We start from the raw sequence: 13,554 nt of genomic DNA on the forward strand, positions 1-13,554 counted from the left end.
TACACCCACTGCTACCGCTTTAACAACTGTAAGCGATTTACCATCATTACATAATCATAATTGAAAGTTCACTTGATTTCTTCGTTACAACCTTCTGGCGATGACTACTTTGATACTTCCACAATTTCCAAACCAGCCAATATATATTGGTTACTTCACCGATATCTCACCAGACGTATTAGCTACTGTCAAGAAGGAACTCATGGCAGGAAATAGTGAATACGATTTTTGTTTCCTTAACACAGATCTAATTGTTTCTCTAGAGCAGTTACTTGCGAGTCTACTGCGTTCAATTCTCGAGTGGAAAAATGGAACTATGAAAACGAAAACGTTCAATACTCTGGTCATGTATAATTTATCGGCCTCAAATAATGTCGGTGATGCATTGCGTCGATTCGGGGTCGATCCTGAATGCCCTCGTGTTATTGTTGTGAAACTTATGACCAATGAAGATGATTCAAATCAAATCTCCAATCATTTGAGTAAACTTCTCGGAACTAGTTCACCACAAACATATACCGATGAATCAATTTGGAAGGTGGTAGATTTGGCAAAGGTTAAAAGGACTTATAAGTTAACGGAATCACAAATAAAGGATCCTAGTGCCCAAAACCTTTTGACTAGATTAACTATAGCAGCTGGTTGTTTGAGAGGATGCTAATACAATATAACTTATAAATAAATAGATATTTATTTGAAAATGCATGAATGTCTGTTATGGATGATAGGCAAACAGGTTTAATTTTACTGTAGATGACGTTTTGATGTCCAGAGATACCACAGGTATCTTTGCAGTTACTGGAGCTTTTTCTGCTTGTAATTTCACTTTCGAAGGTCTCATTGTATTAACATCTTTTAATGTTAAAGCTGGCCTCGCCTTGTTGATTGATTTTGGTTGTTCGAATTGGAATTTCTCCCTCCATTGCATAACTTGAGCTTGAGTTGTCTTAACTGGTGACTCTTCTATCTCAAGATCGTCAGAACTTGGAACTGTAGGTTTTGAAGCGGACAATGACATACTCGAAATTGCGCTCGGCTTAACATCCTCACATTCATCATCGGTTAAATCATCCAAAACGTTATCACTAAATTGAATGTGAGGTTGCTTTGGTTGTTGTTGTGGAACTGGTTGTTTGACTGGGGACGATGAAATATCGTGAGAGGAAAAGAAAACGCTACGCTCACCTATTACAGGAGAGGCCGCATTGAATCGATTGAGCTTCCGTTTAGTTGGAGAGGCGTACGTATCAAGCGAGTCTGCCGATGTAGTTGTTGTTAATGTGGAGGATGTCGCCGAGATGGAGGATGAAATACTCATTGATGAAGATGTAGAAAGGGAAAATGAAGAGGAAGCAGTAGAACTTTGGATTTTGATTCTTTTGGGATCTTTCTTGAAAAATGTGTCAATAGTTCTAGGACTTGGCTTTGAAGTCATGGATACGCTTCTAGTAGCCGAAGCAGCCGTTGTCAGTTGGAAAGACTTGGTAAGGATAACTGAGTTGCTCTTGAGCAGACTAAGACTTTGTTCCCTAGAAACAAGTAAATCATGAGTGATTGGGTGCAAACGCCCATTGGCAACTTCGGCAATCGTCTCCGAGTCGATTGTGCGACCGCAACATGTTTCTAAGATATCAAGTGAAGCAGGAAGGATCTCAGGATATTCAGTAAGTGTGGTCAACTCTTGAATTGTAGGATCAAAAACCTTTTGATATTTGAAAGCAAGATCAGCCTTTGCTAATTCATCAGAAAACTCAGGTGGAATACGAATATTCCCTTCAGTCTGTAATGCCAAAAGAGTCTTGTCCAATTGGTTGTATTTACTAATGAAGTTAATGGCTTTTTTCATGCCCACATTGACCAAACCTTTAGTATAGTCACAACCAGCTATCATTGCAACAAAACGTAAATGTTCCTGAGAAATAGTTCGAAGAAATGGGGTTGCTTTCACTTTGGAAAAATTGTCTCTATTGATTTCAACACAAGTACCATTATCTTTTAACTTTGTTATGAGAACACGGCACCCAAATACCAAGAGATCGGAATCTTCAGAAAGAATACCGTCCACAAGCCCAATTTTTTCCATGTACACCATTTGGGGATCCGCTTCATAAGGCGCAACCACGTACTTGATACCTAAGGCATCCAATTCCACCATTACTGATTTGACCATCTCGAAAGTAACGCTAGCTGCCTTCATGAATTCCTTCCAGGCTAATTTCGGATTACCCAGAGCCACATACGCGTCTGCTTTACTTCTTGCTTCTTCGCGTCTTTGGCGTCTTTCACTATTAGTATCTGCCTTTGTTGGTAAAGGGGCACCGTCAAACACAAGATATGGCTCAATACCAAAGTGACGGAGCATCTGTAGCTTATTAGTTACAGCAGTGATATACCGTCTAGTGGGTCTATTTTGACATAAATCTTGAGAACATGAAATTAGTGCTCTGTGCATCCAGCCAAAACCATCAATGGCTAAAGTTTTACCACGGTACCGTTCTAAAGTACATGGTTCTTGTATATCTTTTAGTAATGGGAGCAATCCAGTAACTCCCATGGCTACTATAAGTTTAAGATATGAATATCAGATCAAGTATATAGTTTGTATTTGTGTGGAAGACTTAGACGTGATCTGTATACACTTGGTTTTAATGTGCACACGTCCTCTTCGTGTTTGCAACTTTCAATGGTTCAAAACTTTAGGTCGTGTGATTTAGTGAAAGATGCCCAAACAGGAATTGGTTGCAAAGACTGTAAGTGCACACACTGGTAACTAATAAGGAACGAAGTTCTAAACAGATTTGACTTATACTAAAATGTTGTTGAATCTTAATAATTAACGAAGTAATTACTAATTTCATAAATTATTTAACTTGAATTGATCCATTGGAGAATAGAACCTCCAATGGAAACTGAAAACTGGAACCCATCTCTAATCCCAATAGTTGATTCAGAATATTTATCAAGTCTGCTACTTATATAGTATCCGAGATCCAAACTTGCCCAAGGATTCAAATATGCAATACCCAGACCGAAAGTAACAACATCTGGAGAACTCGAGGTAACCCAATTGTCAGAAATATTAGCAACAGCACTTGACACATAAAAACGCAAGTCATTGTTTGCGGTACGAGTCCCCTTAATGATTTGGGGGATTTTGGTGTACAAGGTGGTTCCTAAACTGTAAAACAGTGCCCCACCTTCTGGGTTAACTGCATTCTTAGCAAACCCTCTGAAGGAGTTGTAACCACCTAAATAGAAACGATCTGAAACATGGACTGGCCCATTACCCCATATTGAACCTGCAGAAACGGATCCATGGGCAGTAATGGCATTGTTGAAAAATGACTTGAATAAATTAAGTGATCCGGAGACCTTGGCAAAGTTCCCTTTATTATGGTCAGAACTGTAGAGCTCACGGTTGAACGTAATTTCTTTGTTCACATCAAGAGTCACACCATTTGCAGGGAAGTTTTTAGTTTTATTATTGATGTAATCAATGTTAGCGTATGAAAGCTGATTTACAATTGATAATTTGGTATAATCTCCAACTGCCTTTTTAACCACATCACTAGCAGTATCTTGAACATCATGAATAGTTCTTTCAGAGAAGGAAACACCTGTCAATGCATTTGCGTTGGGCAATTTATATAACAACCCAATTATTCCGCCCCATGATTTCTCAGAACTTTGAAGCCATTCCTGATTCTCTTGATTGGCATAGAATGAATCCACCAAGAGTCTGATTGAAGGATTGTTTAAATGAGATACAAATTTGGCATTAGAAACCATAGAATTGTTGGGTTTGTAAGGAGTAAGACTAACACCAAGATCAACCATTTCAGCGTTTTTGTTACAATTATTATTGACATAATTGAAATCAAGACTCAAGTAGTCTTGAGAATTGAACCGAATAAATCCTGCATTGGAATTCAATTTAATTGGTTGTAAGTTTATGATAACCAGAGCAGAAATGGGATCATCATTGCCATATTTGGGAACCTTTGGAAGAATGGCATTACCTTTAGATCTAATGACCGCATTCACCGATTGAAATACATCGGTTTTCTGTAAAGCAGTCCTTGAAGCTTCAATGGATTCCATTAATTGACTTAAAGTATAGTCACTCTTGCTCAATAAGGGTGCCAACAACACTTTATAGAACCCATTACTGAAACTATCTCCACCAACAACTGTTACCTCATTTAAGTATACTGGTTGAGCTTTTGATTTGGTGAGGATCTCATCCAAAAGTAATTGTGATTGAATATCAGAAACAGAGCCAACAGACATGCTTGTACAACTTTGGCAAATGGCGAAACAACTACCTATTTTAACCCTTGTTGAGTTAGTGCCTTGTTAACTTTATAAACTATCATCAACAAAACTTGGTTTTAGTTCAGACTTTGAATTTTCTGTGCATGCGATTGGTCGTCCCAAAAGAGTAACCACCAATTATGGACCTTAAGCAATAGAGCAATTACCAATCACCAGTACTGAATCTGAGTAATTCATTTAGTATAAAGAGTTTAACCAGTGTATCATTAGTACTGGTTTGCCATAATCTAAATAGTAACAGCATAGGATGCCATTGGGGCGCATACAATTATTCTATACTAATTAATTTTGTTCTACAGTAGCACCATCATAAGCCAACCCTAAAACTTTCCAAGTACATTCAACGCCAGATTCCTTAAATATGGATACCACTTTGGAAGCAATAGTTTCATAGTTATCTGTGGCCAAGCACAAGATAGTAGGACCAGCACCTGACAAGCAAATACCACAAAGACCAGGGTCTGAAGTTGGCGTGACACTTGCCAAAACATTCTCCAAGCCAGGAATCAAAGATGCACGATATGGTTGATGAATTTTATCCTTCATAGAATTATATATCAAATTATGATTTGGAGGATCTTGAGCTAATGCCAGTGTTAAAATAGCAAGTCTTTGTAAGTTGAATATAATGTCTGGTTTAGTATATGATTCAGGAAGAACAGCTCTTGCCTTTTCAGTAGATAGTTCAAATTGAGGAATAATGGTTATACATTTAACTTTGGGGTTGAAATCATATTTTAAGTATTCACCAATTTCTTTTGGAGGTTGTGTACTTAAAACCTTATCAGATGGTGTGGACAGTTTAGGTAAAATATACTCTAATGGAACGCTTTTATAAAGTTGGTCTTCTTCTGATAATTCATTTAAATAACTTCCAACAAAACCACCTAACATGGCAGCTGCAATATTATCTGGATGTCTTTCAATCATCAAGCAATAGTCCATTAATCTTAACTTATCGAAACCGAACCCACCAATTTCGTTAGCTAACATTATACCACCCACAATGGCAGCAGCAGAGGAACCTAAACCTCTACCTAATGGAATAGGGTTATTCACATGAATGCGAGTACCCAATGGGAACAGCGACATACCATTACAGCGCAAAACATATAATGCTGCGTTTGTCACTAAGTTCTTACTGGCCTCAAGAGGAACATTCTGAGCATTATCACCTTCATAACTCAAATGACAATTAGAATCATAAGATGAAGTGTCAACTTGAGAATCAACAGATGCCTTGATAGTGAGAAACAAGTCAAGACCGATCCCAAGGACATCAAACCCCGGTCCGATGTTAGCCGACGAGGCAGGGACAACTAATGTGAATGACTTTGACATGTTGTACAATCAAATGCAAATGTTGAAATTAGCTTCCGAAGAGTACTATCGTACACAATAGTGCTAGTCTGTTGACCACGATTGAAAAGCTTATGGGTCGATGAATTGAGTCACTGTGGTTAAAGAAAACGATCTGGAAATTTTTCGACGGTAGCGCCACAAGGTTGTCCCACCTTAGTTGACTTTAGTTTTGATAGTCGTAAAGAAATCTGTGTCTATTTTAATGTACTTCTATGTAAACCTAAATCAAAGTATAAAATTCCACTAATAAGAAGATGTAATAAGTATCGTCTGTTATCAAACAACACAAGTTTCTCTCTTTTCCCATGTAATCTCAGCAGGTTCCTGAGGTAAAGTAACCATTGATTGATAATCTGGTTCGGGTACCTCTGTGCCAGCCTTCAAAGACCATTTGAGGTTATACACAAAAGTCGCTAAGATTGTTCCTAATTGAACATAAGCAAATTGTTCACCGATACATCTGTGTCTACCTCCACCAAATGGCAAATATGGAGAAGAAACACCTTTGGAAACAGCACCAAAACCATAATCGACTGTATCATCATTTGATGAAGCAGAAGTACTTTGTTCACTCCATCTTTTAGGGTTAAAGTCACCAGCATTAGGGAACCATCTATCATTAGTTTGAGCATAACCAGGAGAAACTAAAACATGGTGACCTTTAGGAACAACATATGTAGTACCAGGAACAACCAATGGGTTCATCACCTTACGGAAAATAGAATGCAATGGCATATGCATACGAAGAGTTTCTTTAATAGTGTTGTTGACAAGAGGCATATCTTGCAAATCTTCATATGACAAGTCATTGATATTGCCACCTTTAGGAGCCAATACACTAGTAACTTCCTTGTAAATATCTTCTTGTAATTCTGGCTTATCAGCCAAATGTAAGAGAAACCAAGCAGAAGTAGCAGCACTTGTGTGTTGACCACCCATTAAAACACCAATCAATAAGTTAGCAATTTCTTGGTCAGTCATTTTAACACCATCCTTATAAGTAGAGCTAGTCATCAAGGAATCAATCAAATCTCTGCCTGGAACAATATCGCCTGTCTTTCTTCTTTCTTTAATTAATTCCATATAAGTTCTTGAGATCTTTTGTTGAGCCAAGTCACGTCTTCTGTACAGAGGTAAAGGTAGTTGAGGGAAAACAAAGTTGATAGGAGTAAAGCCTTTATCCAAATCAGAATATAAACCAGCAAAGGAAGCATCGAACTTCTTACGCATTTGTTCACCCATAAGAGATCTTGAAGCAGTGAAGATAGTCATTTCTGGTTGTGTAACCATAACATTGGCAGTGCCTTTGTTGTTATGTTTCATATCAAAGTTAGGAGATGTAACAAAGTAATCCAATATTTCGGTTTGAATAACTGGGACATACTTTCTAAAGGAATTGGTAGTTAAAGCATTCTTGGCAAACTTCTTTTGTTCCATCAAACGATGATTAGGACAATCATAAATAACACCCTCACCGAAAACAGGAGTAGTCAAATGCTTATAGGCTTCTTCAGCAGAAACGTCTTGTAACTTAGAATTGAAAACAAATTCATGACCTTTAGGACCCAAATAGACAGTCATAACTCTGCCTAACAACACAAATGCGAAGACATCACCATATTTCTCACGACAACTTTCAAAAAAGTCATAAGGTTGCATACCGTATGCCACAGCAGAACCAACCCAAGGAACCCAGTAGAAAACAAGTGGAACTCTGTCCTTACGTAAAGAATATACAAACTGCCATACGATGTTGTATACGAATGGGATAGCCAAAACAAGTGAGATCTGAACTGTTAAAGGAAACAGTTGGAAAGATCCCCACGCATTCAGTATTAAGTCCAACAATGCCATGATCAAAGAATAGCTCACTCCAACCAATAAAAGAAAAGGTCTGTATCAGATCAATGGTAAAAGTACAGATGAATGTATTTCCAAAACGGTGTAATATATTGGTCCATCTCGCGTATTAAAATAATCCATCAAACGTCGTATCGCTTTGGTAGCGCTAAATAAAAGCTATGTTGACCCGTCGTTTAGGCTTCTTCTGAAAATATAAAGATGCGTCTATATACAAGAGGCACATCACTTTGTACTGCTATCAAATTATACATGTACCAACCACTGCGGAAACAATGCTAATCAATCCGGTGCCAACTACCGATTCAATCAGGTGATAACAACCATGGCTCGAGAAGTCCGGTATATAAACAAACTGGTTTCTATTTTGGAAACTTACCATTATGTTATTTGACGCATTGCCAGTTCGTACGAGTGATTAATAATGATATTTTAATGGTACTATGGCTGGTTTGGCTTATACTTAATATGATCCCATGTAAACGGTGGCGAATGGTACCATGTTTTCCTCCAATGAAAAGAATACACTCAATTCTCGTTTGGCGTGCTGATGATAAAATGGATATTTACACGCAATACCGGAAAAAAAATTGTTTGCCTAAGTGGGGCCAAACCCCTTGGTATACGAGGTAGTTGTAGAATAAGATCTTACACTAATCATAGTTCCGCTGTCGTTTAATCCATTCATAACCGCCCTCTGGAATAGGGCATTTAAGGTTCATCTATTTACATTTTCTACTTTTTTCTTCGTTCTAATAAATAAATTTCGTCTCGTAATCATATATTTTGAAGGTGTTACAACAAGCTGCAGTGATCAGCAAACTCAAGGATCATCATGAAGGATTTTAAGAGTAACGTTTCCTCTTTTCTATAACAGAATCACTCTGTGCATATAATCCCTCTTTTGAAAGGTATTTCTGAGGATCCCGGAGCCATTGATATACAGTAATGTAAGGTATTATTCACAAGGATTGATAAATTCATCAATGTTTAACCCTAACATTCTTGCCTTCAAAACCAATTCCTCATGTTCTAAGCGCATTCGATCGTTCTTTCTTTCCAAGAATTTGATATATTCAATCGACTTCAGAAGTATAGTTCCCTTATTCAATTTCCGTGCAGGTTCTAACCCTTCCAAGTCTTCGTCATTGGGTAAGCTAAAGGATTCACCCAAATTAGAATTATTACTAACAGTACCCATGGTGTCACCAAACCCATCAGCATCCTCGTAATCGGAACCATCCAGATCTCTTTTAACACATCCAGAAGAAGCAGATCTTGCTTTCCGTTTGGCAGTGATTCTAAGCGTAGGTACACTATTTTGTAATGCAGTGAACTTGTCGTTGATTTTATTACGATATCTTTGCTCAATTACGTTATGAGACGACTTAACCCTAGATCTTCCCCCATTTTTGGAAGGTGTCATTATATCATTCGTGCCGGATCCTTGTGATGTATCTTGGGGATGTGTGAACCGTTTCTGGAAAGGCATTGAACCTCCAGAGACAGTAGTGGCTAATGTAGTGGAGCTACTTCGTGATTGATAAATATTGGTATCCGGAGGTGGAACATATTGAGCACGTAACAGCTGCAGCTTTTGAACAGGCGGAATATGTTGTTGCGGTACTTGTTGTTGTTGTTGTCGTTGTTGGATAAAGTCAGGCGAGTTCATTGTGAATGGAGATGTAGGATTTGATATGGGTTCTTGTTTAATTAAAATTGGCATTTCTTGCGTATCTTGGTTCTGTTGCAAACAACTTTGTTGCAGTTGATCTTGCAGCAACTGTTGCGGGTTCAGTTGATAGTCACCGTAATATCCATTTGCGTTATTATTGGTATTAGTGGAACTGCTTGGTGAATGTGGATAATAGTTGGCACTAGGATCATCAAATGTAGTCAAAGAGAAAATGTCGTATGATGGTTGCTGCAGCAGCAGCTGCTGCTCTATTTGACCGCTTGTATTGTTAAGACTTGTAGGATTTGAATTGTTCTTTCTGGTGGTGCTAATTGTAGATGTATTAGTATTACTTTCATTAAAGTTGTTTGCACCTGTTTCTGCTAGAAATTCAGAGATAAGGAAATCTGGTGCCATATATTGATCTCGTACATACCCATGAGAAAATCCCACTAGACTACCATCTACTGCAGAGGCATCCAATGGATAGTCTCTCGTATTTCTCTGTGTATTCTGTAGAGGCACTTGTCTCTGTTGCTGGTAAAGACCAAAATCAAAGTCAACTGGAAACTGTGATGGTTTGTCAGGTGAATTATTATTGTATGCACCAGACATGGAAGTTGTGTTGGTATTTGTATTTGCTGTGGTGACAGATTCCAAAGTGCTCAACAGCGATGTAGTAGTAGTAGAGGATGAAGTGTTAACTGTTCCAAGACTGACAGAGTTAGTAACAGAATTTGAGTCTTTGAAGGAAGAGTTTAGATTCTCTAGAGATTTAAGAAATGTGTTATAATCGTCAAGCCGAAATGACATAAGGATACGGTGGTTTAGTATCCCGCACAGTTTGTTGGTTTTGTTTATAGGAGATAGTCCTTACCAATGGAATATTTTCCTTATATATCAAGAGACCAGACAAAAAAGAAAATTAATTACGAGTTTAAAAAATATTACTTGAACTGAATCACTTGGAATTCAACTTAGTGATATATTACGACAACTGTTAGCATTGACTGTTCCGAGATCTTCCTAAGAAAGACACTTTGAAACTTGTACACAAGCAAGAGTAAGAGTAAGATGACTCCGTAAATAAACCGAATGCAGCCTCTCTCCTGCTGTATCGAGCGTCTCAAAAACCAGACACACACCTAGACCATAGGTTGACAATGGCTGCAACCAGGTAGCGCAAGCTTCAGATTCAGACAGTTAAAGGGACAGCAAAAAGCTGACACTTCTGAAATTTGAAGCTTACATCACTAGTTGAAGCTACTGATATACCCTCATTGGGTGGATTAGATACATGGCATGGTTTTAAATGAATTTCGTATATATCTTAGCAGACACAGGGAACTTTTCAGGGAATTTAGGCACTCGATACTCGAGAATTGACTCTTAATACCGGGAACTTTAGACCGTCAATCACTTTTTTCTAAACGGGTAATTCTTGAAATCTTAGTGATTGGCAATATTCTAGTAAAATTCTTAACCCTAGAGGTAATCAAATCCGCCATGGCTACATAATACTCTCCCATTTTGTTTCTCTGACACAAAACGTTAAATCAGATGTTTTCTCCTGAACAGTCGCATAAGTGTACCTTCCCGACATTTCTGAATGCAACTTCATAGAATTTCAACATTAGTACACAAGAAAAAAGAACCAAAATTAAAAGAGGAGCTCTATACCATAGCCATATGCTTCTAAGGTTTAATTATACTTAAATTCAGAACCTTTAGAGATTATTAGTTCCAATAATACCTATGTTAAAATTTTGTCTGATAATGGAACTTTATTGTCCGCCTGTATGTTTGTGTGTCGGGTGCATATTACTCGCGAGCCCAAAAAAATCATCCCACTCTGTCATGTAATATACCACGCTTGTTGTTTATGGTTAATGAGGTAAAAGTGTCTACCTACAAGCCACAAATAAGCTTGCACTAATGTGTCATTCTTATTGGATTATCACCGTACCACCGTATGAGTAAAACACCCTTTTTGATATAAGAGTTCGAAGGAAGAGCAGAACAATTAATGACATAGAAGTAATTTATTACTGTATTGGAGCTGTTCCACAAGTTACCAGCCAGAGTCTACATTTAATCGAATACGTGATTGTAAACCCAATACGAATTCATTAATCGTATGACCTGAATTTTGTCTGGAGTAGTTGTTTGGAAACGCTGTCAGTTAATTTGCAGACCCGGACGAAGTTGGCTATTCCGAAAACTTATTTTAGATGCAAAGAACACAACCAGATGCAGTAATTGCGCACTTCTAGTGCCTAAGATAAGTACAATGGAGTAATGAATTTAGAAGTATTTAAAACCAATTTTAGTGTGTCTGCACGGAATACAACGTCCGTTTTTTCTTGGGCGAATCACATAAACTCCATTGAGAATAGAAGAGTATTGATTATTGAGGGGGGTGTCGAATGACACTAAGTATAACTTGGCTAGCTAGGAACATTGAAAAGAATGCCACAAGTTCTACAGAGAGTGAACACATTTGAAGTAGAGCTTCTTCTCTCTCAGATGAAATAAAAGTTAATGTTCAGTTGATATTGGATTTAGATGTTGAAATGCTAACTAGTTGAAAAGGATATTGAACTGTAGTGCCATAGTCCTTGACCATTATACTGGATGCTTCAACTTGTTCACATCACAACTAATCGCTGCTAACGTTTCGCATTGAGATTACATTAAAATGGAAACTTAGACGCTTAGAATCCTTCAAACTAACATAGATCTCTATATATAGGATGACTTCACTTTGGTTGGTTCCAGTATATTTCGTCTATGACATGATTATAGCTATATTGATACGCATTTTTCGCAGCCATTGAAAAGCAGTTTCAAATACAGGAATTCCAGGAAAAGTAATGGTCTGTGGAACTTTTCAAAAATCTCATCGCAAAGGCAATCAAATGATCAAATGGACTTGCTGAGTAGAGTCTTTGTAAAGCACCATTATAGAAAGAAATGAGTGATCTCCACGATCTTTGCCATTTCACTGAACGTCCCATTACGAAGTCGTATATTACTACTCTTCGTCAGTACTTAAAACTGGGGATTCCTCTGACATATACCGTTGAAGAAGCATACAACTACACCAAGGGCATTGAAACAGATCCAACATCTACTACTACACCTTTACATCTTGTGTGCCGACACTATCCTGAAGATGCTACTGATGATGAAATAAAGATTGTGGAAGAGTTTGTTTCAGTGTTACTTGAGTACGGTGCAGGATGGTGTCTTGTTGACGACAAAGGTGACACTCCAGGATGTACGTTAGTCAAACGTGAACTTAGAAACAGCCCTATTTATAGACAAATTGTGGAAAGTGGTGTAAGAGCTGAATTACTATTGCGTAAGGTGGAAGAGTATCAGGTTGAATTCATAGAAGAAGATCAAATAGAAAGTCAAACAAATGAAACCCAACCAGAGGAACCAGAAGAGCATATAGAAACAGAAGCTAAAGATCAAGAGGCTTCCACTTCGAAGTATTCTGAAAAGCCAGATGCAGCCTGTGATCAACAAACGTATCTTTCAACGAAACTCGAGTATACTGACGATGCTCTTCTCACAAAAGATGCCAAAGATGGAGTCATGATGGATTGGGAAACTGATTTAATGCATTTAGGAGCCCAATCACTTTTCAAAGGAGGAAAGCTCCTGGACAGCGAGAGTGAGCTTGATTCAGAAATAAATGTTCTCAATATTGGTTTTGGAATGGGAATTATTGATACCAAAATTCAAGAACTAGCTGCACAAAGTCCATCAACTGTTACTCATTATATTTGCGAAGCTCACCCTGATGTGCTTTTAAAGATGCGCAAAGATGGATGGTACGATAAACCCAACGTGGTTGTTCTTGAGGGCCGTTGGCAGGACCAATTGGATGACATTCTTCAAAAAGGTGGAGTGTTTTTCAACGGGATCTATTATGATACATTTTCAGAGCATTATGAAGATATGTTGGAACTATTTGATTATGTTGTCGGACTTTTAAAGCCTCATGGAGTATTTTCATTTTTCAATGGTCTTGGTGCTGATAGATGGGTAGTGTACGACGTTTATCGTAAGTTGGTTGAATTAGACTTGTCTAATTATGGACTCTCATGTGTTTACACAGATGTCAATATCCCCAACCATACTAAAAAGGAAGATGGATCTGTTTGGGATGATGTCAAAAGATCGTATTTTGAATGCCCTGTTTACTATCATCCTGAAATCCGTTTTATAGATATATAATTAGACATTCTTTTGTAATGCTTTAGAATATTATTTTTAAGGTATTACCCGGACTCGGAGATGGTCTTAAATTT

General features: G+C 37.8%; 6 protein-coding genes across 6 annotated transcripts; 1 reads left to right on the top strand and 5 right to left on the bottom strand.

Moving 5' to 3' along the window:
• Positions 1-715: 715 nt before the first annotated feature.
• On the bottom strand, positions 716-2,554 carry EXO1 (Rad2 family nuclease; the record flags this gene model as incomplete). The annotated part of the gene is made up of 1 exon (XM_043191005.1): positions 716-2,554. One exon carries the CDS (start codon positions 2,552-2,554, stop codon positions 716-718), a length of 1,839 nt encoding a protein of 612 aa, XP_043051682.1.
• Positions 2,555-2,865: 311 nt separating this feature from the next.
• Positions 2,866-4,290, bottom strand: SAM51 (Sam51p; the record flags this gene model as incomplete). The annotated part of the gene is made up of 1 exon (XM_043191006.1): positions 2,866-4,290. The coding sequence occupies one exon, from the start codon at positions 4,288-4,290 to the stop codon at positions 2,866-2,868; it is 1,425 nt and encodes a 474-aa protein (XP_043051683.1).
• Positions 4,291-4,617: 327 nt separating this feature from the next.
• Positions 4,618-5,676, bottom strand: THR1 (homoserine kinase; the record flags this gene model as incomplete). Its single annotated transcript, XM_043191007.1, has 1 exon — positions 4,618-5,676. The coding sequence occupies one exon, from the start codon at positions 5,674-5,676 to the stop codon at positions 4,618-4,620; it is 1,059 nt and encodes a 352-aa protein (XP_043051684.1).
• A 297-nt stretch (positions 5,677-5,973) lies between these two features.
• Positions 5,974-7,551, bottom strand: ERG11 (sterol 14-demethylase; the record flags this gene model as incomplete). The annotated part of the gene is made up of 1 exon (XM_043191008.1): positions 5,974-7,551. The coding sequence occupies one exon, from the start codon at positions 7,549-7,551 to the stop codon at positions 5,974-5,976; it is 1,578 nt and encodes a 525-aa protein (XP_043051685.1).
• Positions 7,552-8,515: 964 nt separating this feature from the next.
• On the bottom strand, positions 8,516-9,847 carry HMS1 (Hms1p; the record flags this gene model as incomplete). The annotated part of the gene is made up of 1 exon (XM_043191009.1): positions 8,516-9,847. The coding sequence occupies one exon, from the start codon at positions 9,845-9,847 to the stop codon at positions 8,516-8,518; it is 1,332 nt and encodes a 443-aa protein (XP_043051686.1).
• Positions 9,848-12,205: 2,358 nt separating this feature from the next.
• Positions 12,206-13,480, top strand: RMT2 (protein-arginine N5-methyltransferase; the record flags this gene model as incomplete). The annotated part of the gene is made up of 1 exon (XM_043191010.1): positions 12,206-13,480. One exon carries the CDS (start codon positions 12,206-12,208, stop codon positions 13,478-13,480), a length of 1,275 nt encoding a protein of 424 aa, XP_043051687.1.
• Between the last annotated feature and the right edge of the window lie 74 nt (positions 13,481-13,554).

This window comes from Scheffersomyces spartinae, assembly GCF_019049425.1.
Source record: "Scheffersomyces spartinae strain ARV_011 chromosome Unknown scaffold_1, whole genome shotgun sequence".
Classification (NCBI taxonomy): domain Eukaryota; kingdom Fungi; phylum Ascomycota; class Pichiomycetes; order Serinales; family Debaryomycetaceae; genus Lizanozyma; species Lizanozyma spartinae.